This window comes from Pelophylax lessonae (assembly GCF_965119305.1).
Source record: "Pelophylax lessonae genome assembly, chromosome: 4".
In the NCBI taxonomy this organism is placed as follows: Eukaryota; Metazoa; Chordata; class Amphibia; order Anura; family Ranidae; genus Pelophylax; species Pelophylax lessonae.
In genome coordinates, this window is record NC_138771.1 from 190382922 (window position 1) to 190409081 (window position 26160).

The 26160-nt window shown below is 41.4% G+C and overlaps 1 protein-coding gene across 1 annotated transcript in view; it reads right to left on the reverse strand.

The window, feature by feature from the left end:
* The window catches only part of FBXL13 (F-box and leucine rich repeat protein 13), a 307351-nt gene that overhangs the window by 7422 nt on the left and 273769 nt on the right, over nucleotides 1–26160 (reverse strand). The window contains exons 18-20 of the mRNA XM_082255154.1: nucleotides 10543–10626; nucleotides 3578–3712; nucleotides 2544–2707 (exon numbers count right to left, since the gene is read on the reverse strand). Coding sequence (XP_082111280.1) covers nucleotides 2544–2707; nucleotides 3578–3712; nucleotides 10543–10626 — 383 coding nt within the window. The remainder of the gene's footprint in view (nucleotides 1–2543; nucleotides 2708–3577; nucleotides 3713–10542; nucleotides 10627–26160) is intronic.

Consider the following 26160-nt stretch of genomic DNA (forward strand, 5'->3'; position numbering starts at 1 on the left):
AGGCCCGTCCAGCTCTCCAAGAGTAACTGCCTGTCTTCTTAAATCTCCTCCATTATTTTGAAACTGTGCTGGGAGACAAAGCGAACCTACATATTGCACATAGTGCCATCCTGGAGGAGTTGGACTGCCTGTGCCACCTCGATAGGGTCCAGTTATCGCCTCATGCTATCAGTAGAGACACTGACCCTAGCCAAATGCAAAACTAGTGAAAAACAGTCAGAAAACATGAGTAGGGAAAAAAAACTGTCTGTGGCCTTCACCTGTAAAACCGGTCCTGTTTTGGGGGTTGTCTCATTGTTGCCCATCTAGTGCACCTGTTATTAATTTCATTAACACCAAAGCATCTGAAACTGATTAATAACCCCCTCTGCTACTTAACTGATCAGATCAATATCCCAGCAGTTTGATTGACCTGGTGCTATACTCTGATTAAAAAGTGTTCCTTTAATTTTTTTGAGCAGTGTAGTTACACTCCTGGATTAAAAGATAACCAGGGCAACACGTCTTGGTGATGTACTCCTCTTTTGTCAAACTGTTAGAACTTACTCAGTAGGTGTCAGCGCTTTTCCTTCTCGGGGGGATCTACTGCAATCTCTAGATGAGCAGGACAGAGTTCTGGGACCGTGCTCAGCCCCGCAGCTAACCACAGACAACTGCTAGATGATTCTACTGCTACATAGGTGCATGGATTTATGGATTTTTCTTTTTTTTTTTTTTTAATGCACATTGGTGTTTCACCTGTGTGTTAATAACCAAAAAGCTATTTTTACTAAACTGTGTTGCAGCGAATTACAGGGCTTCTCTCATTCACTACACTGGCCAGTGCAGATTCCTGCTGTCACTTTTATTTACCCCATAGTAAACATGTCTTTTTAAGCACCTCTGTCCTTAATTAACAATATGGTAGTATTTCCATTTAAATTTGCCGTAGTCGTGACATAATGTAAAAGTAAACTAACTGATTTTGTTGCACATTTTGAAATCCACACCGAGATCATTGCAAGGCTTTTATGAATCATTTGAGCGTCTAATTTTCTACTCCCATGCAACTGCATGTAAAGGAGAAGAGATTGATCCTTAATAGTTTTTGTGATTACATTGCAGCATTCTTCGATTGTGGGAGAAAGATTTTTCTGACATAAATCTGCTCATTTCTTGTGTATCAACTCTCATGAAAATTGTTGTTATGTAAGAAAGCAAATGATAACACTAGATTTTAGTATCATGACTGTCCCCCATGTAGCCCTAGCCTGACAATTGTGCAGAATTTTAACAAAAGGGGAGGATTTACTATAACTGGAGCACTCAGAATCTGGTGCACTTGTGCATGGCAACCAATCAGTTTCTAACTTCAGTTTTGCACGCTCCAGTTTTAATAAATCTTCATTGAAATATCCTTCATTTTGGTTGTACTATGAATGATATCTGAAGAGTAAACTTTCCACTGTAATAGAAGTGTTCCAGAATATCAAGCTCATTTTGTAAGACAGAAACCATACAGTAATTCGCAGCAGCTAATCAGCCATCAACTTTTGGCGACAAAAGCAAACTAAAATCTGTACTTTAGCTTTACTGTTGATACAGCCTTAAAGTGGTTGTAAAGTCTGCAAACTAGCACATTATGACAAACTTACCTACAAACAGAGCCCTCCAGCGATGCGCTGTCAGGGCTCTCCCTGGACCCTGTCGCTTCCATTTTGACCCGGTCTTCTTTCCGGGTTTCGTATCTCTGGGCGCTGGATTGGCTGGGATGATGTAATGTCACTCCCGCACATGCACGCAGGAGTCAAATTGCTGTGGCACACAGGGCGGGCCGCAAATGTGGTCTGAGCTGCACCTCTAGGGTCTCTTCTGTTATTAAAAGCCTGCCTATTAGCGGATTTGAACGATTCTGAGTTTACTATCTTTTTATGAATAAACTGGCACACAACACAGTCAGAGTTCTTGATTAAAGGAGAAGCACAGCCAAAGCTTGTTTGGGTGTACTTCTCATGTGGATCACAGGAGTGCAGTTCGTTCTGCACTCCTGTGACCCGTTTTTAGCAGACAGTGCGCTGAAACCCGTTGATGTAGCCGGTCCAGGCTTGGGCAAGATGGTGACAATGAAGAATGAAGTTGGGATCCGCCCACATGCCTGGACCGTCACCTGGCTCAGCTGGCCGTTCCCACACCCCCAACAGCCCAGTGCTCCAGTGAGCGCGAGGGGGCAGAGCAGAGAGCTGCTGACTGACAGTCAGCAGCTCTCTGCTCAGGCATCTGTGAGAACTGAGCAATTGGCGGTGTTCAATCGCTGGGTTCTCAGTATTAGAGGTGCTAGGGGACAGATGCAGCATCGGACTGAAGCTGCAGCCACCTAGGGAGTATGATTCTTAAAAAAAAAAATACATATCTTTTAATTTACATATGTATTTGTATATTTTCAAAAATATGTTCTGAAAAAGATGTACAGTATATTTGTAAAAAAAAAAAAAGAAATATATATATATATATATATATATATTTCCATAAACACATATTTTGTTATAGCTGACTGATGACCTTACTTTGAAATACTCCTGCAGTAAAGCATTTTTAGAGTACGAAGTTGTCGGCAGCATTTCTGGAAATATTTCAGGGCCTTGTCACTGAGATGGATGCAGCCAGATATATCCACAATATGAAGGTAACGGCAACCACCAGAAAGATACTGGATGCTAATATCTGTTATCTGTATAAAAGAAGGATCATTAATCAGTGCCATATTTTACAGATCAGTGTAGAACACTCCCTGACTCCTGAGCCCAAAAGAATGTATTCAGCAGAATCAGTTAACATTAACTATGGTCTACACAAGGGATATGCAAACTATGGCCCTCCAGATGTTGCAAAACTACACGTCCCATCATGCCTCTGCCTCTGGGTGTCATGCTTGTGGCTGTCAGTCTTATTATGCATTATGGGGCTTGTAGTTGTGCAACATCTGGAGGGCCACAATTTGCCTGTGGCCCTTCAACTGTTGTGGAACTACAAGTACCATGAGACATTACAAGGCTGTCAGTTAAAAAAGCATGACTCTCAAAGGCAGAGGGGGACTTGTAGTTCTGCAACAGCTGGAGGGCCAACCATTCTCAATCAGGGTTACTTGGCATCCTGGGATTCCTCCAGAGGCTGCTAGGGGTTTCCTGAGCTGTGACTGATTGGCCTCCCACCTGATGGTGTTTGGAGAATTTTGGGCTTTAATACTACTTGCCAGCGACGGTGGCATGACACCAATGATCTTTTTAGCCATCTGCAAGGGTGGCATTATTTCTACTCACCACTGATGTAGGGGGACATTTTTGCCAGTGAATTCATGGTAGTAAGGGTTCCCTTGAAACCTGAAAATGTTTAGGGGTTCTTTTGAGCTAAAAAGGTTGGTCTACATTTTGTGTGACATTATAGTGCTTGTTTTCTTTTCTGTTACTAGGTTACTATACTGACATTAGGCTATAGCAGGGGATTTATAGCAAAAGCTCTGAATAAAAAATAAACCACAACCAATAGTCATGCAGTGTATTCATGATAACTTGACAAATATGAATGTGTTATGCACATGTACCTTAGGACATCCAGCCACATTGATGGATGTAAGCATCTTACAACAGAATGCCACAGTTTTTACTGTGTTGTTGGTTACTTGCAAGCAGTGTGAAATATCCAGCAGTTCCAGGTCTTTTGACTGATGGCAAAATTTCTGTTACAGAAAACAAACCATTGAAAAAAAAATGCATTTTTATATCTGATCTGACCAAAGACTCACAGGCCTTGTGGCTAGGAATAAGGAAAAATGTGAAAGTGTCTAAGGATTACTTTTAATATATTTCATATTACTGAACATTTTGACAACCATCCAGGTTTTCTAACTGTTGCAAGTTTTGCTGACTGGCACAAAACCAAGAGTTTAGAAGAATTTGACTATGCTCTTCATGGATTGGGTTATGACTACTTGCATGAAACATTCTAGTTTGGCTTTCACTGTGGACCTAAACTCAAATGTTAACAATGTAAACCTACAGCAACACAGATGAATCCCACATTACTGTTCGAATCAGCAAGTTTTATTGTTCCCTGAGCATAGCAATTCTTCCAACCTGGGGCTTACGAAAAGAGAAACTGTGCCGTAAAAAAATGAAATCAGCGCAATCATATAGTGTCATAAATAATGAAAAATAAAAACCACCCAATGCCTGCTAACACTAACAAAGTGTTTTCACTACACACAATAACAGACAATACTACAGAAATAAAGAGTTGCGCCAATAAAAAATAAATTGATAATACAACATTACTAAATAAAGTGATATTGAAAATAAAGCATTCAGTCCATAGTGATATTGAAAATAAAGCATTCAGTCCATATATCATATGTGTCTTACAACGAATTCCATCAATGAGACATCCCACTGTGCAGTGCTAGCATATGAACAAAAGTGCTAGTGCAAGAAATAAATAATAGTGCCTTATAATCTGACCCCTGTGTTACCAGTGGGCCAGACAAAGCAGTTCCCTTCTGGGGATATACTAAAACTGGAATGTTGCTGACTCCTCTCCACCTTAATCTCCCTCTGATCGGCTCACCAGAGCCTCGGTGACACTCCACGGTATACTGTATAAGGGGACAAGAAAGTAAGGCCTCTTTCACACATGCGGACCGTTTAGATCTGCCTGTCAGTTTTTCAGGCGGTTCTGAGTGGATGCATCTCTATGAGGCAGCAGATGTCAGCGGAGACATGTCCGCTGACACCCGCTGCCATCCGATCCGATCCTGTAAAATCCAGATGGATGGAAACCCTATTTTCCATCTGTGTGGTGGATCGCATTGGATGAGAACGGACAGGCAGTCCCTTCTCATTCGATTCCCCCATAGAAGACAGCGGGGATCTGACACTTTCGTCTCTGCACACATAGCAGAGACGGAGCTGCCGTCCGCCTGTTCAGTGGGGGATCAGCAAAAGAACAAAGTGTGAACAATAAAGCTTAGTGATTCAAAAAGAAACAGGAATAATTGGTGTTGCTGTCTGTTTGCATTGTTGGATGACAGGAAAAGCGTGACGAAGCACCAGTCAACAATCTGCCATGAGCTAAATCACTTTGGATTGAGTGCATGTAGACAAGAAGTGGCTAAAAGAAGCTGATGATCAGCTGCAATGAGATTCAAAAAAAGTGGAAGCAGTTATGTAAAAAAAAATCACCTTTCAATTGCTTTTGTGCCCTACTTTAAAGTGGAAGGTAAGACTAACTGTAACTATTCTTAAAAACATTCCTCATCTTTCCTCAAACCTATCCTGCATACCCCATTAAAAAAAAATAGGTGCCTACTTTTTTTTTAAATCCTGACCGGTCATGTGATCCAGTAGCTCCAGCTCCTGTGTCAGTCAGCAGCTGCTGCATGGGAGAGGGGGGAGCTGTGTTGGGGCTTCAGTCACTGCTCTTCGAGTTCACAGCTATTGTCAAGTGATCCCTCACACAGGAGATGAGATGAAACTGCTGAATCACATGACTGGACAGATTAAAAAAGTTAAATACACGGGTCTTTTCTGATACAGGGTATGCAGGCTAGGTAGGAGGAGGGAATTTCCTGCTATTCAGGAACCCAGATCTCTATGTTCATCTAGTGACTAGTCAGTCTATCCCACACAGTTAGGCCCCTTTCACACTGGCGATCCATGCATCTCTATGGGGCAGCGGGTGTCAGCGGAGACATCTCCGCTGACACCCGCTGCTATCCGATCCGATCCTGTCCGTGAAATCCGGATGGATTGAAACCCTATTTCCCATTCGTCTGGAGGATCGGATGAGAACAGACAGGCGGTCCATTCTCATCTGATCTCCCCATAGAGGACAGCGGGGACCTGACAGCTCCGTCTCTGCACACAGAGTGGAGACAGAGCAGTCATCCGTCTGCTCAGCGGGAATCGGCAGATCGATCCCCCGCTGAGCAGAACTGACTCCGTCGGGCAGTGCGCTCGTGTGAAAGAGGCCTTAGAAAGTATCCCCTAGGGACACACTTAACCCTAGGATCGCCCCTGGTGTTAACCCCTTCCCTGCCAGTGGCATTAGTACAGTAAAGCTGGATACACACTATACAACTTTTGTGGTTAGATTTCCTTTAGTAGATTTACCTTCAACTATGTAGTGCAGGGGCCTGCCTGATTCCATACAAAGTGAAAGTGTTTAGATTTGACCTCATATTATATGGTTTTGGTAAATCTAAAGAAAAAAATCTAAAGTCAATTGTATAGTGTGTATGGCCCATAAGACTGGGATGCCATTAAAGTTCATGTGCGTATAAAGGTAGGCGTCTCAATACTTTGTGTAATATAGTGTATATACAGGCTCCTCCATACTTGCCTTGCACTTATACTCACTGCTGTATGGCATGTGAAATGCCATGAAATTACCACCACTAATTTTGAAGGCTAAATTTTACAAAGAAAAAACATGTTTCCATTGTATAAAATGCACAGCTTTTTCTATTTGCCAGCATTTTTGTGTACATAGTACAACTGCTTTCCCATTTCTTGAGGCTTGGCATAAAAGGCCAACATTTGTACATTTGATCTATGCAGTTTATAGAACAAATATTTAATCTTTGTGTGCACATGTGTAAAGCTCTCAAGGAACCAAGTAGCAAAATCTCCCACTAGAGATATCTGCTCATCCCTCCACAACCCCCCACCCCCAACACATTCTCTGTTATGTAAAATACATCAAGAATATTCCAGTAAGCAAAATCAAATTAGTGATTTAACTTATAAGCATCTTAACCACTTCAGCGCTGGAAGGATTACCCCCCCTCCCCTCCCTATGACCAAGCTTTTTTTTTTTTAAATATGGCACTGTGTTACTTTAACTGACAATTGCATGGTCGTGCGACACTGCACCCAAATAAAATTGATATCCTTGTTTTCCTACAAATAGAAATTTCTTTTGGTGGTATTTGACCACCTCTGCCGTTTTTATTTTTTGCGCTATAAACAAAAAAATATCGACAATTTTGAAAAAAAAAAACAATATTTTTTACTTTCTGCTATAAAACATACCCAATAAAAATTTTTAAAAATCACATTTCTTCATCAATTTAGGCCAATATGTATTCTGGTTCATGTTTTTGGTAAAAAAAATCCCAATAAGTGTATATTGATTGGTTTGCGCAAAAGTTATCACGTCTACAAACTAGGGGAAAGATTTATGGAATTTTTTTTTTTACTAGTAATGGCGGCGTTCAGCAATTTTTATCAGAACTGCAACATTGCGGCAGACAAATCTGACACTAATGCCTCGTACACACGCAACGATTGTTGGCCGACCGATCGGCCGTCTTTTGTCCAGTGTTGTTGTGTTGGTTGAAATGTGCTCTAGACTGCACACAAATTTTTTCGGCCAACAACAACCAACTTCAGAAGTGATGTCATGTGCTGGTTTACTTTCCGTGTGTTTTTTCTTCTCTGAGCATGCCCAGTCTTGCTCATCTGATTTATGTCTGCCGAAAACTGTACTGACTGACGAACAATCGGCCGTTCTGTTGACGGCCAACAAAAATTTTATAGCATGCACGCCAGATTTTGTTCGGCCGAAAAGTCGCAGTCGGTTGTCGGAAGCATCATACTAACAAGCCGACAATCGGCCGATCGGACGTTGGCCGAAAATTCACGGCCAACAATCGTTGCGTGTGTACGAGGCATTAGTGACACTTTTTGGGGACCAGTGACACTAATACAGTGATCAGTGCTAAAGAAAATGCACTGTCACTGTACTAATGACACTGGCAGGGAAGGGGTTAACATCAGGGGCCATCAAAGGGTTAAATGTGTTTCCTGGGAGTGTTTGCTAACTGTGTGGGGGATGCTTTGACTGGGGGAAGACAGAGATCTGTGTTGCTACTTAGCAGAAACACAGAATTCCCATCTTCCCCTCTGAAAGAATGACGATCTGCCTTGTTTAAATAGGCAGACTGCCTTTTTGCCTCTCTTGGGAACAATCGCCAGGAGCCAGCGAACATCAAGTCCACGGAACCCAATGATTGGCTCCCACTGTGTCCAATCACGGCAGGAGCAGGTCGCAGGTTATGCTCATGCATGCCCCAGACCCGGAAACAAAAAAGATGTACAGGTACGTGATTGTACGCTGAAGGGTGGTCTGGAAGTGGTTAACGACTATCAGCATATCATTTTGGGAAGGTTTTAGTCTATCTAAAATGTAAATGTAATATATTTTAGTTTACAAATTCCTAAATGTGGTGTCTGCATTCATTTTTTTGTTTTTTTAGGCTCTTTTCCCTTGTTTATAATGTGGTGATACAGCCAGTAAGTCTGTTCCTTTTCAGCTCTTAATCCATGTTAGTAAAGTCCATCTACAGTGCCTTGAAAAAGTATTCACACCCCTTGAAATTTTCCACATATATTTTATTGGGATTTTATGTAATCGACCAACAAAAAGTGGCACATAAGTGTGAAGTGGAAGGAAAATAATAAATAGTTTTCAAATTTTTTTTACGAATAAATATTTGAAAAGTGTGGTGTGCATTTGTATCCCCACCCCTTTACCCTGATACCCTAATTAAAATATAGTTGAACCAATTGCCTTCAGAAGTCGCCTAATTAGGAAATAAAGTCCATCTGTGTGTAATTTAATCTCAGTATAAATGCAGCTGTTCTGTGAAGCCCTCAGAGGTTTGAGAACCTTCATGAACAAACAACATCACGAAGGCCAAGGAACACACCAGACAGGTCAGTGATAAAGCTGTGGATAAGTTTAAAGCAGGGTTAGGTTATAAAAAAATATCCCATGCTTTAAACATCTCACGGAGCACTGTTCAATCCATCATTTCAAAATGGAAAGAGTAGGGCACAGCTGCAAAGCTACCAAGACATGGCCGTCCACCTAAACTAAGCATGAAAGAAGAAAATGGTCGCACACCAACACGGAATCCAATGAAGAAAAGTTCTTTATTCGCATAAGTGGTACAAGGTATAGCAGGGTAGGAGAGTAGATGTGTTTCACATGACTGCTACGTGCTTGTTCACTACCTGGTTGTGTGCGACCATTTTCTTCTTTAATGCTTCTCCTGGTGGCGAGCTGAGGTTCAGCACCCACCTTGAATTGTGGACTTTGACTGGCCTGAGCGGTGTTATCTCTCTTCATCGTCCACCTAAACTGACAGGCCGGGCATGGAGAGCATTAATCAGGGAAGCAGCCAAGAGGTCTATGGTAACTCTGGAGGAGCTGCAGAGATCAACAGCTCAGGTGGGAGAATCTGTCCAGGGGACAACTATTAGTTGTGCACTCCACAAATCTGTCCTGTATGGAAGAGTGTCAAGAAGAAAGCTATTGTTGAAAGAAACCCATAAGAAGTCCCGTTTGCAGTTTGTGAAAAGCCATGTGAGGGACACATGTGGAAGAAGGTGCTCTGGTCAGATGAGACCACAAATGAACTTTTTGGCCTAAAAGCAAAACGCTGTGTGGTGGAAAACCAACACTGCACATCACCCATGAACACACCATCCCCGCTGTGAAACATGATGGTATCAGCATCATGATGTGGGGATGTTTTTCTTCAGCAGGGACTGGGAAGATGGATGGAGCCAAATACAGGGCAATCTTAGAAGAAAACCTGTTAGAGTCTGAAAAAGACTTGAGACAGGGGCGGAAGTTCACCTTCCAGCAGGACAACGACCCCAAACATACAGCCAGAACTACAATGAAATGGTTTAAATCAAAGCATATGCATGTGTTAGAATGGCCCATTCAAAGTCCAGACCAAAATCCAATTGATAATCTGTGGTAAGACTTGAAACTTTCTGTTCACAGACACTCTCCATCCAATCTGACAGAGCTTGAGCTATTTTGCTAAGAAAAATGGGCAAAAATGTCACTCTAGATGTGCAAATATGGTAGAGACATACCCAAAAAACTTGCAGCTATAATTGCAGCGAAAGGTGGTTCTACAAAGTATTGACTCAGAGGGTTGAATACAAATGCATGCCACACTTTTCACATATTTTTCTGTAAAAGAAAATTAAAACTATTTATCATTTTCCTTCCACTTCACAATTATGTGCCACTTTGTGCTGGTCTATCACGAAAAATCCCAAGAAAATACATTTATGTTTTTGGTTGTAAAATGACAAAATGTGGACAATTTCTAGGGGTATGAATACTTTTTTTAAGGCACTGTAAACCTGCTAGTGCATCTAACACTAGCCTCTCCCCAGATTAACAATTATATTGCTTAAAGGTTTCTCCACTGCTTATCAAGTGTAGTGAAGACACCCTAAAGCCTGGCAGACAATATACATTTTTTTTTGGTCGTTCAAACTGATAGATCGCTGTATTAACACAAGCAATCTCCCCTGCTGTGATATTGTGTTCTGACACAGGGCTTGTTCCTGGCCAGAGACTCCCAGGATGAGGATGACCGTCTCAAGTCCGCAATGGCAACTCCCAAAGTTCTGTCCTCACAGTTTCACTTTAATGTACCAAAGATAATACAACACATCACAGAACAATTGTGTTTTATGTTACCTGAATTCCAATGTCGGAAATCCCAAGGCATTCTGATATGGAAAGTTCTTTTATTTTACTTTGAACTGCAAGGGCTGTCAGTCCCTGGATGGAAGCACAGTGGTTATATTAATTGCTGTAACAGATGCAAAATGTAAATTAAGACCTGATGTCTATTTTCTATATACTGTCTTTATAGCTAACGATGTATAAAATTTGCACACAAGTCCCGAAACTTCTCTCTGGCTGGTATTGTGGCATCTTTAAAAAGGTGTGGAAAGTTACAAAAAAGAAAGGAATAGCATGGTATGTCATACATCACCAATTTTGAGCAAAAATTAGAGTGAAGCGATATGGCTTCAATAAAGTAACCAGTGACATAACTCACTTCCCTGCAATTCACATATGCCTTTGTCAGAGAACCCCGCAAATCAGGAACTGTACTTTATGTTCTTAATGCACTGTAATGCAGTGTGAGTAATGAGTGATCTGGCCTCCAGATGTGAATGCCATTTTTTCAATCGCCTTGTACATGCACAGTGTACCTCTCGAAATGGAGCGTATTTAATTATACGAATGGAATATGTAGTCTGTTGCTGTAATCATCTTTATCATTGTCTCTAATATTATTTATTTTCTTAAATGCCAGACTATCTTAAATAAGTGATGATAATAAAGAAAATTGATTAGGACCCATCTCACATTGCAGGTCCACCTGAAAAACGGACCTGATTGGATGACTCATTCACCCCTATGGACAGGCGGTTGTAAATGAACTTACAACACACAGAACAAAAGAGCACTTAAAGACAGACAAGGCTTGATAAGGCGCAGGCGCGGGAAACATGTTGCAATAGTGACAGGACCAACTCGTTTTGGCTTGCCCTCCATTGCTTGCTCATTCCTCTGACTGCTGCCTGGCTTCCTGGCGCTGTGATTGACGTCATCACCGGGCGCCATGTCAACATCCGGCTGTCCAGTGCATTCCACGGACTCGGAACATAGCTTTTATCTCCCCTTCCAGCCTCCAGCTTCAGTCCATCTGCCAATCGGGCGTCCTTGGTACACCTAGTGTTTCCCCCAAGTGGAGTTCCATCCAGGTCCCTGCCTTTCCACCGGCACCCATGGTCATCCCTCTCCGTTGTTTGACAAGGACGCAGATGCAGCCACAGTGATACAGCAAGGTTTTCCATCCAGGCGGCCATCTAAAGTCAGTGAATGTTGACCATTGGGTTTTTCTTCACCTATAAGCCGGTCTTTAAGCACTCTTTTGCTCTGTGTGTTTTTTGGCCATTGACTCTCCTTCCCATGGAGGTTTTTAACGAGCAGCTGAGACAATCCAGGCTGTCCGATTTCACCACCATCTTCTTAGTGGGCGCCAGATCTTCTTTTGCGGATGTAAATGAACTTACACCCACCTACCTCTGGGTAAGAACAGAGAGAGAGATGCCCTCTTCTGTTTAGGTGCATTGGATCAGAGGGTAGTCGGGTGTAAACGGACAGCAGAGTCCCTTTACACTTGGCCGCCCATAGAGCAAAGTGGGCTCTGACCATGTACTCTCTGCAAAAACTGACATGGACGTGTCATCCTCCTACTCTGCTCCGATCAACAGGGGACCTGTGAGTGGATCCCTTGCTGATCGGGACGTAGTCTGCCCCACCTGAAAAGGACCTTGGACAGCTGAAACACAAAAGTAGAGATGAGCTTTGTATGTTCCTGCATGCCTACATTAGACCTAAAGTGGAACTCAACTGTACCTGAGAACCACAAACTGAAAATGCTATTTAATTCATTTCTAATATTCAATGCAAACTCAACCATCCATCTATGCCTCCATGCTTTATTTTGTTTGACTGGGAGAGTTTAGTTTTTCTTCAATAACATTAGCATTGGCATACAGTATATTTCACGTGATGCTCCTTGCAAGATCAGGTTCCACACTCTGCAATTATATCAGGTGTCGGCTTGGCTTTTCTCCATCGATGCAATCGGTTGTACCAGCAACAGGAATGCAGGATGCAAAATAATATTCTTCCTATATTTAAAATAGGTTAGTTCTATTCTAACATGTTTTATGCTAAGCACAAAGCTTTCTCAAAAAATTTAGTTTGAAAGAATATAGGAAGTTTTGTCTGGAAAAAGGACCCAAGGGTACCACATCCCAATTGAAGAAATAGGAAAACTCAACCACCCATAGAATTGGAGGGAAGGAAGAGAGAATTGCGTGGGGGATTTTTCAGGTGCCAATAAACAGATAAATGATTTAAAATATACAAAATTTACTGATGAATTGTATTAAAATGAAAAAACAAAAAAGGACAAAAAATTGAAAGACATACAATATTAAAATCAATTTCTGAGCTGCATGTATAATCAATTCATATGCAAAATATGTGTATTGATATCACGGAGTAGCAATCCCGACATGTTTCATCACCAAAACAGCTTCCTCAGGGGATAATTTCTGGGATACTTCGGTGATGAAACAGGTAGAAAATCTTTTTCAATGTATTGTACCATACATTAGGTTAGTTATAAGCGGATCAAGGAGCGCGTTCACAGGGTTAATAGGTCAACTATTTTATGCCAATGTATCCTTCGGTATACATTTTCGGAAGGAATACAGGAATATCAGCAAATCCAGAATATCTAGATTTGCAACTTAAGTATAGGAGGATTTACAGTATTCCCCAGGGTTGGGTATAACTTAGTTCAGTGTATAAATCAGGGGACAGAGAGCTGCAGCCAGGACATCCGTGTACGGAAGTTCAGTTTATACAGTGAACTAAGTTATACTCAACCCTGGGGAATAAATCCTCCTATTTTTAAGTTGCAAATCTAGATATTCTGGATTTGCTGATATTCCTGTATTCCTTCCGAAACTGTATACCGAAGGATACTCAGGCATAAAATAGTTGACCTATTAACCCTGTGAACGTGCTCCTTGATCCGCTTATAACTAACCTAATGTATGGTACAATACATTGAAAAAGATTTTCTACCTGTCTCATCACTGAAGTAGCCCAGAGATTATCCCCTGAGGAAACCATTTTGGTGAAACATGTCGGGATTGCTACTCCGTGATATCAATACACATATTTTGCATATGAATTGATTATACATGCAGCTCAGAAATTGATTTTATTATTGTATGTCTTTCAATTTTTTGTCCTTTTTTGTTTTTTCATTCTAATACAATTCAACTATTACATTTTGTATATTTTAAATCATTTATCTGATTATTGGCACCTGAAAAATCCCCAACCCAATTCTCTCTTCCTTCCCTATAATTCTATGGGTGGTTGAGTTTTCCTATTTATTTAAAAGAGCACTGTGAGTAGCGCAAAACTTTTCAAAATAGGACTTGTTCTTGCTGGCTATTTTAATAAATTAAGAATATTATTTTGCATCTCAGTGTGTGATATTCCTGCTGCTGGTTAACATTGGAATAGGGTTCTTCCATGAAGCCAGTTCTGAACTGGGGAGTCCCCACACGGTTTCCGGTATGCTTCTAACAAGGGATAAGCTTCGGTAAAGTTTATTTCTGTTTTTATCCCTTTTTATTTTCATAACAAATTGCCAATTGTGTGTCTTCTTATCTTTTTGTATTTTTGTAGCTCCTTTTGCTTTGTATATTTATTTTATGCACTGCCCACTTTCAGGATATTAAATTATAAAATGAATAAGTGACTTCTGTGTACTAAGCTAAGACTCATATCTCTGGAGAGATTGTTGCATTTTAGTGCCTAATTGCTTGGTCTATGCTACATGCCAATCTGTATGCAATTGCACTGTGTGTTAGCAGATTGCATGCAGATTGTAAACCAGACGGAGATCTGCGTGTGTGTGGTGTCCCAGCAGACCAGTCTGCAGACAAACTGTTGGGTAGTGGCAGGCTATCATTTGTGGTGTGTGGGTGTGGGTGTGGGGGACAGTGGGAAGAGTGATTAACACAGGGGTTCTAGCTTGTAGGATAGCTGGAGGAATCCTAGTAGTGAGTGATAATTGGTAGACTGCTCCCTAACCCTTACCCTGCTACTTCCCTGTTTAGTTATCATACAGAAGAGTATCAATATAAGTATTAATTGTCATGTCCTGATCATGTGCTGTGCATTAGTTTGTATACATACAGGGGGGGTCCACTTATGGATGTATAGTTTTGGGGAAGTACCCCTTATTGGTGGAAAGAAATATTACCACCCATATGTCTTTGTATACTTAGGATGATGTGACAAACGAGTTCTGCTTTTGGAGACCGACAGTATGAATTAACCCCTTTACCATCTGCGTGCAGAACACCTCCAAATTGCCATATTGCACTGCATTCTACAGAAAATTCCAGAGCTGCATATTAACCACTTAAGCCCTGGAAGATTTTACCCCCTTCCTGACCAGGGCCTATTTTGCGATTCGGCACTGAGTGACTTTACCGGACAATTGCGCGGTCGTCCGACGCTGTACCCAAACGAATTTGACGTCCTTTTTTTCCCACAAACAGAGCTTTCTTTTGGTGGTATTTGATCACCTGTGCGATTTTTTGATCATGCGCTATAAACAAAAAAAGAGCGACAATTTTGCAAAAATAACAATATTTTTCACATTTTTTTATATGAAATTCCCCAAAAAAAATGTAAAAATCTAAATTTTTTAACATTTTAGGCCAATTTGTTTTCTGCTACATATGTTTGGTTAAAAAAAAAATCGCAAAAAGCGGATTTTGATTGGTTTGCGCAAAAGTTATTGCGCTTACTAACTAAGGGAAAGATTTTTGTCATTTTTATTGTTTTTTTTTTCTACGAGTAATGTCGGCGATTTGTGAATTTTTTTGCGGGACTGCGACATTGCGGCGGACAGATCGGACCCTTGACTGACATTTTTGACACTTTTGGGGGTACCAGTGACATTACTACAGTAATCAGTGCTATACATATGCACTGTTACTGTAAAAATTACACTGGCAGGGAAGGGGTTAACTTTATTTGAGAAGAAGGGGTTAAGTGTGTCCCTAGGGGCGTGATTCTAACTGTGATTGGATGTGGCTTGTGATGTAACAGCACAGATCTACGGTTCTACATAGCAGGACCGTATGATCTGTGCTGTTACACAGGGGAGAATGACAGGCGGCTTTGTTTACATTAGCCGCCTTCCTTGCTCCCAGTGTAACCGACGATCGCGAGTGACCGGCGGACATCGGGTCCGCCGGTCACTCACGCGGGGGGGGGGGGGGGTCCGTGAGCGTGCTCGCTCTCTAGAGCCTCACAGGCTAGCGACGTAGTACTACGTCACTTTGCCTGTGAGGGGCTGACTGCCGACGTAAATCGTCGTTAGGCAGTCGGCAAGTGGTTAAGGTAACATTAAAATACAATATGACCCGTGTTGTAATTGTTGATGTTATATTATTATTTATTTTTTAATTTGCTATTTTGTTCCTACGAAAGTGGAGTTGCCCTTTAAATATTAAAAGGTCACGACATTATATATAATCTACAGGACATGAAGAACTACACGGTCTGTAAAAAAAAAAAAAACATGTTGAAAACGTCTATAACACACAATTATTTCTTGCAGAAACTCTACATCAGCAATCTTGGCCATGTCAATATTATGTCAAGCCTTAAATAGAACACCCCTAAGATCTGATGCTTTCTTGTGGCTTTTTTTTCCTACTAATCCATCAACTTCAAAGATAGCTTCCTGTTGTGATTGATACTGTATATCAAATGTAAATGAAGGTTTCCAAAAACGAACATACTGTATAGTTCTCCTTTTTCCGTTGGGTAACATGGTGAAGACATGCTAACTTGGTGAAGACAACAGCATCAATTTTCAATTTACTTCTGACAGAATATCCAGATGGTCGAAAACATCTGAACTTTAAATCTCTAACAGTTTGTTATAAACATAAAGGCAATAAAAAATAAGACGGAAGAATTACTGATCCCCAGTTGTAGTAAGCAAAAAGAAGATTACATTAACTTCAACTCAAGGGGACTTGAGGGTGGATCTGTTTCTAAGAGGGCCAGAGACTGCAGAAGTAATCAGACACTGACAATTATTTTCCCTAAAAGCTGCTGTAGAGGTCATCACGGACATGCAGCCCACATAAGAGGATTTCAAGCATTGAAAAACCATCATTTAACATAGTCTGTACTGTTGATAATAAAATATTGTTTCATATATTGGCAGTACTGTTGACACCCTAGTGTGCTTGCCTGGAGTTCAAAATCAGCAAAGAACAACAGTACAAACAGGGCTGGACCCAGGCAGAACTTTGAGAGGGGCAACAAATTGACACCCAAGATTTTTTTCCAGCAGTTTTGTGTGTCATCAGTTTGCGGCGCGTTACAGGCGGCATTTCCCCATCTCATACTGCTGCCTGTAGTGCAATCTGATGAGTATGAGGAGGCAGAGCGTATCCTCCGGGGAATGTCCCTCACATGATTTTGGTGTGCGCAATGACGTCAGACATTTAGACAAACAAAATAAAGAGTTTGTGGTTTGGAATTGAACATAATGGTATGTCAGATGATTTTGCATATAGACAAGGAGCTGTTGCATGTAAATCTAACTTCCTGATAAATTTAATATTAGTTTTATTTATCATGATATAAAATAATGGATGTGGGGAGCCTTTTGGTGGGCCTGATTTTTTATTTTTTTGGGGGATGGGGGGCAGCATTTAATTCTTGGACCCAGGCAGCACAATGTCTTGGGCCACCCCTGAGTACAAACATACATAAAATGTATAGTTCTGTCCAGTCACTTTTGCAATGTGTACATCCCTGCCATAGGGCACCATAAAGCCAATGACACCACTTTCTCTGTCAAAGTAAAGGAATACAGTGGTATAGCCTTGGAAAGTGTAAGAATAGCATTACAGTAAACCCCCGCTCCATTGCGGTTCAGTTTTTGCGGTCCCGGTATATTGCGGTTTTTTTTGTAATGTTATTTTACTATATAAATCATTAAAGATTAAATATTTTTGTGTTTTCCATAGCTCTTGCTATGTCTCTCAGTATCTTTTATGTGTTTAAATGAGTTTCTATTGTTTTAAAAGTGTGTTTAAAGACCTTAAAATGCTTTTACACGTACGGTGACAGTAAAAAAACATGCCTACAATGCATTTTAATAGGGTTTTTCTATTTCGCGGATTTTCACTTTTCGCAGCTGGGTCCGGAACGTAACCCCCGCAATGGAGGGGGGTTTACTGTATACTGATAAGCCACTAACCCTCTTCCCTCTGCTCTCTCCTCCCTGTGACACGTTTCTTATAAGAATACAGTATGTGCATGCCCAACTCTTTCCTTGCTTTGGTCCTTCTCTTTCTAGAATCAATGCTACTGAACAAGATGGATTCAGGTCCTTATGCTAGTTGTGTGTAAAGTGCATTTTATTACTTTTAAAAAAATACACAACTACATTTTCTGGTGTTTTGATATATCTGCTTGGAGCTTGGTTTTAAAAGATATTCAAATCCTCAGTAGTAACAGATATAGTAAGTTTACACAAAGGAAAATGTTTGCCAGTTCTTTGAATAGGGTGCAATTGCTAAATCGTAAAAAAACAAAAATCCTAGTAGTGTGGTTTACTATAAATAAATTATACAATGATGATTAGTGTGATGGAATATATAAAGTACAGCAAAGTGTATGTACAAAGTGGCATGGAGTCAGGGCCGGTGCTTCCACTAGGCAAACTAGGTAGCCGCCTAGGGCGCATTGCCACCTAGGGGCGCAGCCAAGATTCAGCATTCTCTCTCCATCATGAATGATCCTTGTGAACTGAGGGGAGGTGCGGCAGTAGGGGAGGAAGACGGGACAGAGGAAGATGCCAGGTGTCTGGGGCAATGGCGGAACTACCAGGCCCTGGATTTCCACCATTGTTGGGGGGGCCGCAAGAGGCAGAAAGGGAGCCCACCGCTACCTGCATAATGATCCTCTTCATCTGGAGCTGAGCGGCCTAAACCTTGGGCAGGACGTGACTCTCTACACTGAGCTGGTGGGCAGCTGTTCATTTCCCTGGGTCAGTGTTAAGCAGGGAGCGGAGGAGAGCTGAACCTGGGCCGGAGCTCGGCACTGGAGGGCGGCACCTTTACTGGAGCGGAAGCCACAAGGTACCGGAATGGTCGGAGGAGGTTGGTGATGAAGGATGTGCGGAGCTCTCTGACTGCTGCTTCTCCCTCCACCAGGAGCCAGTTGGAGCTGTGGTGAGCACTGTGGTCCAGGAGAGGAGCATCCTGGGAGAAGGAATTTATGAGGATCACAGTGAAGGAAGGCAGAGTGTGGGCCACTTTCTTCATACTGCCCAGTGAGTGTTCCCAGAACAGGGGATCAGGGTCCCTGGGTGTGACATGGAGGATCCCTGGTGTGAAAGAGAATTGGGGTCACCAGGTGTGCCATGGGGAATCGGAGTCATAAAGGTATGACATGGGGGATAGGGGTCACGAGTGTAACAGGAGTTTGGGGTCACCAGGTGTGCAATTAGGAATTGTGACCCCCTTGGTATGTCATGGGGGATTTAGGTCCCCAGGTGTGACATGGAGGAACATCATGGTCCCCAGGTGTGACACGGAGCAACATCAGGGTCCCCAGGTGTGACATGGAAAAACATCAGGGTCTCCGGGTATGACATGGAGGAGCATCAGGGGCACCTGGTGTGACATAGAGGAACATTGGGGTCACTGGGTATGACAGCACGACATGGAGGAATATTGGGGTCTCAGGATGTGACATGGGAAAACATTAGGGTCCCTGGGTGTGACATAGGGGGACATCAGGGTCCCCAGGTGTGACATGGAGGAATATGGGGGTCACTGGGTATGAAAGCATACATGGAGGAACCATCAGATCAGGGTCACTGAATATGACATAGAGGAGTTTTTAAACCCATCCCTTTTTATTTTATTTTATTGTTTTTAGGGGGGGGGGGGTGCATGTAGCTGGTCTTGCCTAGGGCGTAAAATAGTCTAGCACCGGCCCTGCATGGAGTATATAGAATACAGCAAACTGTACAGACTAGGACATTCTGCTATATGTAACAGAGTACATAACATACAGAATGGGGCGGGTCAATTGTATATATTTTACAGCACATTATACAGAGTGGTGAGGTAGGGAGTATGTGGTTTGGAGCAGAGTGTACGGGGGAGGGGGGGGGAGTCAGGAGATAGTAATGCACAACATACAGAGAGGGGAAGTCAAGACCCTTTGGGTCTGGTAAGGATTTTAGGGGAAACCTCACGCCAAAATAAAAAAATAAAAGAAAACGGCATGTGGTCCCCCCCATAATCCATCTATCCGAGCAACCCAGCAGGTCAGGAAAGGGGGGACAACGAGCGAGTGCCCCCCCGAATCATACCAGGCCACATGCTCTCAACATGGGGGTTGCATTGAGGCAGTGGGGCTGGATTTCCGCCAGACATATCATTTGCTGTTGAGGCCAAATAATTCAATTTTAGTCTCATCTGACCATAACACCTTTTTCCATATGGCCTATGAGACTAAAATTAAATTTTTTGGCCTCAACACCAAACGATATACTAACCTTCCAAATAACAGCATTGCTACAAAAAAGCATGGAGGTGGAAATATCCTGTTATGGGGGTGTCTCTCTGCAGCAGGGACTGGGGCACTTGTCAGGATAGAAGAAAAATGGATGAGGCAAAATACCGTCATATTCTTGAGGAAAATCTGCTGCCCTCTGCCAGAAAATTGTCAAGTTGTTGGAGGAGAAAAAGGTGAATGTCCTTGCATGGCTTAGTCAGAGTTCAGACTTAAACCCCATTGAAAATCAGTGGAATGACTTTAAGGACTGCAGCCCCACAAACGGTGACCATCATGTTTAACTGAACTTAAGCAGTTCTGCAAAGAAGAGTAGGCAAATATTGCAAAGTCTAGACGTGCAAAGTTAGTAGAGACATCCCAACAGACGAAAGGCTTTTTTTTAAAACAAAATGTGGTCCAAAAAAATACTGACATATTGGGGGTGATCCTTCTTCCAACTCAGTGATTCTGTTTTTGAATTTTTTTTGTATGTTTTCTGACATGTTGGTGTTACAGTGCATCCGGAAATTATTCACAGCGCTTCACTTTTTTTACATTTTGTTATGTTACAGCTTTATTCCGCAATTATTTAAATTCATTATTTTCCTCAAAATTCTACAAACAATAGCCCATAGTGACAATATGAAAGAAGGTTGTTTAATATATTTGCAAATTTATTAAAAATAAGAAAGGAAGCAATTCAATGTACATAAGTATTCACAGCTTTTGCCATGACACTCAAAATTGAGCTCAGGTGCATCCTGTTTCCACTGGTCATGCTTGAGATGTTTCTACAACTTGATTGGAGTCAACCTGTGGTAAGATCAGTTGACTGGACATGATTTGGAAAGGCACACACCTGTCTATATAAGGTCCTACAGTTAGCAGTGCACGTCAGAGCAATAACCAAGCCATGATGTCCAAGGAATTGTCTGTAGACCTCTGAGACAGGATTGTATGGAGGCACAGATCTGGGGAAGGGTACAGAAACATTTCTGGAACATTGAAGGTCCCAATGAGCACAGTGACATCCCTCATCTGTAAATTAACCACTTTCCCACCGGAGGATTTTGCAGCTTAAAGACCAGACCCCTTTTTTCAACTTGGCACTTCGTGACTTTAACTGATAATTGCTCGGTCATGCAATGCTGTACCTAAACGAAATTTACGTCCTTTTTTTCTCACAAACAGAGCTTTCTTTTGGTGGTATTTGATCGCCTCTGCGCTTTTTATTTTTTGCGATATTAATAAAAAAAGAGCGAAAATTTTGCAAAAAAATGACATTTTCAACTTTGTCTTTTAAAAAATATCCAATATACTCAATTTATGTCATTTTTTTTTGCCAAAATATATTTAGCTACATGTCTTTGACAAAAAAAAAATCAATGAGCGTATTTTTATTGGTTTGCGCAAAAGTTATAGCGTCTACAAACTATGGTGTAAATAGTGAAATTTACGCAGCTTTAATTTCTGACTGCCAATCTCATTTCATGAAGTGCTAAAATGGCGGGGCAGTACAAAACCCCCCCAAACTACCACTTTTTGGAAAGTAGACATCCTAAGGAATGTCCTGACAGGCATGTTGAGCTCATTGAATATTTCATTTTTTTGTCACAGGTGTTTGAAAAATGACTAAAAAAAATTTTTTTTTTTTTTTACACAAAGTTGTCATTGAAATGATATATTGCTCACACATGCCATGGGTATATGTGTAATTACACCCCAAAATATATTCTGCTGCTTCTCCTGAGTACAGGGATACCACATATGTGGGACTTTTTGGGAGCCTAGCTGTGTAGGGGTCCCCAAAAACAAATCACCACCATCAGAATTTCAAAGGGCGTACATTTTTCATTGCATTTTCTCACTACCTCTAACGGTTTAGGAGGCCCTGAAATGTCAAGATACCACAAAACCCCCCCAAATGACCCCATTTTGGAAAGTAGACACCCCAAGCTGTTTGCTGAGAGGCATGGTGAGTCCATGGAATATTTTATATTTTGCCACAAGTTTTGTGAAAATTACAATTTTTTTTTTTAATTTTTTTTTTTTACACAACGTTGTCACTAAAAGATAAATTTCTCACACATGACATGTGTATATGTGGAATGACACCCCAAAATACATTCTGCTGCTTCTCCTGAGTATGGGGATACCCCATGTGTGAGACTTTTTGGGAGCCTAGCTGTGTACAGGACCGCAAAAGCCAATCAACACTCTCAGGTTTTCTAATGGCGTAAATTGTTCATGTCATCTCTGCACTACCTGTCACAGTTTCGCAGGCCCTAAAATTCCAAGATAGCACAAAACCCCCCCAAATGACCCCATTTTGGAAAGTAGACACCCCAAGCTATTTGCTGAGAGGCATGGTGAGTCCATGGAATATTTTATATTTTGCCACAAGTTCCGGGAAATATATATATATATATATATTTTTTTTTTTTTTACACAAAGTTGTCAGTAAATGATATATTGCTCACACATGCCATGGGTATATGTGAACTGACACCCCAAAATACATTCTGCTGCTTCTCCTGAGTACAGGGATACCCCATGTGTGAGACTTTTTTGCAGTCTAGCCGAGTACAGGACCCCGAAAACCAACCTCCACTTTCAGGCTTTCCAAGGGCGTAAATTGTTGATTTCACTCCTGACTACCTATCACAGTTTCGGAGGCCCTAAAATTCCAAGATAGCACAAAACCCCCCCAAATGACCCCATTTTGGAAAGTAGACACCCCAAGCTATTTGCTGAGAGGCATGGTGAGTCCATGGAATATTTTATATTTTGCCACAAGTTCCGGGAAATATATATATATATATATATATTTTTTTTTTTTACACAAAGTTGTCAGTAAATGATATATTGCTCACACATGCCATGGGTATATGTGAACTGACACCCCAAAATACATTCTGCTGCTTCTCCTGAGTACAGGGATACCCCATGTGTGAGACTTTTTTGCAGTCTAGCCGAGTACAGGACCCCGAAAACCAACCTCCACTTTCAGGCTTTCCAAGGGCGTAAATTGTTGATTTCACTCCTGACTACCTATCACAGTTTCGGAGGCCCTAAAATTCCAAGATAGCACAAAACCCCCCCAAATGACCCCATTTTGGAAAGTAGACACCCCAAGCTATTTGCTGAGAGGCATGGTGAGTCCATGGAATATTTTATATTTTGCCACAAGTTCCGGGAAATATATTATTATTATTTTTTTTTTGTTTTTTTTACACAAAGTTGTCAGTAAATGATATATTGCTCACACATGCCATGGGTATATGTGAAATGACACCCCAAAATACATTCTGCTGCTTCTCCTGAGTACAGGGATACCCCATGTGTGAGACTTTTTTGCCGTCTAGCCGAGTACAGGACCCCGAAAACCAACCTCCACTTTCAGGCTTTCCAAGGGCGTAAATTGTTGATTTCACTCCTGACTACCTATCACAGTTTTGGAGGCCATGAAATGCCAAGACAGCACAACCCCCCCCCCAAATGACCCCTTTTCGGAAAGTAGACAACCTGAGCTATTTGCAGAGAGGCATGTTGAGTATTTTGCAGATCTCACTTTTTGTCACAAAGCTTTGGAAATTGAAAAAAGAGGAAAAAAAATGCATTTTTCTGTTTTTTCTTCATTTTCCAAAAAAAATTAGAGCTGCAAAATACTCACCATGCCTCTCAGCAAATAGATTGGAGTGTCTACTTTGCAAAATGGGGTAATTTGGGGGGGTTTTGTGCCATCTTGGCTTTTTATGGACTTCAAAAGTGTGATAGGTAGTAAGGAGTGAGATCAACAATTTACGCCCTTGGAAAGCCAAAAGGTGCGCATTGGTTTTCCGGGTCCTGTACGCGGCTAGACTGGCAAAAAGTCTCACACATGGGGTATCATTGTACTCAGGAGAAGCAGCAGAATGTATTTTGGGGTGTCATTTCACATAAACCCATGGCATGTGTGAGCAATATATCATTTACTGACAACTTTGTGTAAAAAAAAATAAAAAAAATTTTTTTTCCCGAAACTTGTGGCAAAATATAAACTATTCCATGGACTCACCATGCTTCTCAGCCAGTAGCTTGGAGTGTCTACTTTGCAAAATGGGGTCATTTGGGGGGGTTTTGTGCTATCTTGAAATTTCAGGGCCTCTGAAACTCTGACAGGTAGTCAGGGGTAAAATCAGCAATTTACGCCATTAGAAAACCTGAAGATGTGGACTGGTTGTCGGGGTCGCGTACACAGCTAGGCTCCCAAAAAGTCTCACACATGGGGTATCCCTGTACTCAGGAGAAGCAAAAGAATGTATTTTGGGGTGTCATTTCACATATTCCCATGGCATGCATGAGCAATATATCATTTAGTGACAACTTTCTGTAAAAAAACAACAACAAAAAAAATAATAATAATTTTCCCGAAACTTGTGGCAAAATATAAAATACTCCATGGACTCACCATGCCTCTCAGAAAAAAGCTTTGGGTGTCTACTTTTCAAAAAGGGGTCATTTGGGGGGTGTTTGAACTGTCCCGGCATTTTATGCTCAATCTTAGCCACACATCACCCACTCTTCTAACCACTTGAAAATCAAGCCTTTTCTGTGCCTTTTTGTTTACATGAAAAAATATTTTTTTTTTACTAGAAAATTACTTTGAACCCCCAAACATTATATATTTTTTTAAAGCAGAGGCCCTATAGAATAAAATGGTGGATGTTGCAAATTTTTTTGTCACACGGTATTTGCGCACAGATTTTCCAAACGCAATTTTTGTGAAAAAAATACATTTTTTTTTAATTTATTGCACAAATACACTATATAATTCCAATTTTTTTGGTAAAATTTAAAAGATGATCTTATGCCGAGTTCATAGACACCTAACATGACATGCTTTAAAAATTGCGCATGCCTGCGCAGCGGCAAAAACATACGTACATTTTTAAAAACCTTTAAAAGTCTCTACAGGTTACCACGTTAGACTTACAGAGGAGGTCTACTGCAAGAATTACTGCACTCGATCTGGCGATCGCGGCGATACCTCACATGCATGCTGCAATTGCGGTTTACATATGACACTAGACCACCGCTTGTGTGCGCCATTGCGCGCAAGCACCGGGGGAAAGGGGGGGGGCTCAATTTTTTTTTTTTTTTTTTCTTTTTTCTTTTGCTTTTTTATGTTATTTTGACACCTTTCCTTTCATTTTTTTTTTTTAAATCATTTTTATTGTTATCACAGTGAATTTAAATATCCCCCATGATAGCAATCTGTGGTGACAGGTACTCTTTTTTAAAAAAATTGGGGTCTTTTAGACTCTAGATCTCTCCTCTGACCTTAACGCATCTGACCACACCAAAATTGGTGTGATAAAATACTTTCCCAATTTCCCAATGGCCCTGCTTATTTCTGGCGAAACAGAAGTCATGAAATGCTCGTAGCCTCCGGCATCTTAGGCCATAGAGATGATTGGAGCCATTCTCATCTCCAATTAGCTCTATGGTTAGACAATTGAACCACCGACTGCACTCTCGGGTTAACCGGTGGGACAGGAGAGCCCGAGAAAAACCACGGAAGGCTGCGGAAGGCGGCGGTGGGGGGGGGGAGGCCCCTCCCACTGCATGTAAAAGCAGTCTAGCGGCCAATTACCTGCTAGGATTGCTTTTACATGTAAGCCGACCGCTGGCTGTAAAAAACGATACCAAGATGATGCCTAAATCTGCAGGCATCATCCTGGTATAACCACTCAAAGTCCAGCAACGTACCAGTACATTGCTGGTCCTTGTTTGGCATATAGGTTTTTTTTTTTTTCATGCAGCCTGTGGGCTGAACGGAAAAAAAGAGAACCTATCAGAAATCAGCACAGGAATAATGCGTAGTATTACTCATCATTAACCGCCCAAACAACCACCCACTGAATTTAATGATGGGTATACACGACACTATCCACGTATACCAAAATAGGATTTTAACTGCAGTGCTGAAATCAGAAAATCACCACAGCTGCTATCAGCAAAGGTATCCATATATGCTGAGCGCAAACACTGTTTGTGTCAGAATATATAAAATCAATGCGTGGTAGCCGACGAGTACCTGCTAGAGAAACAGGT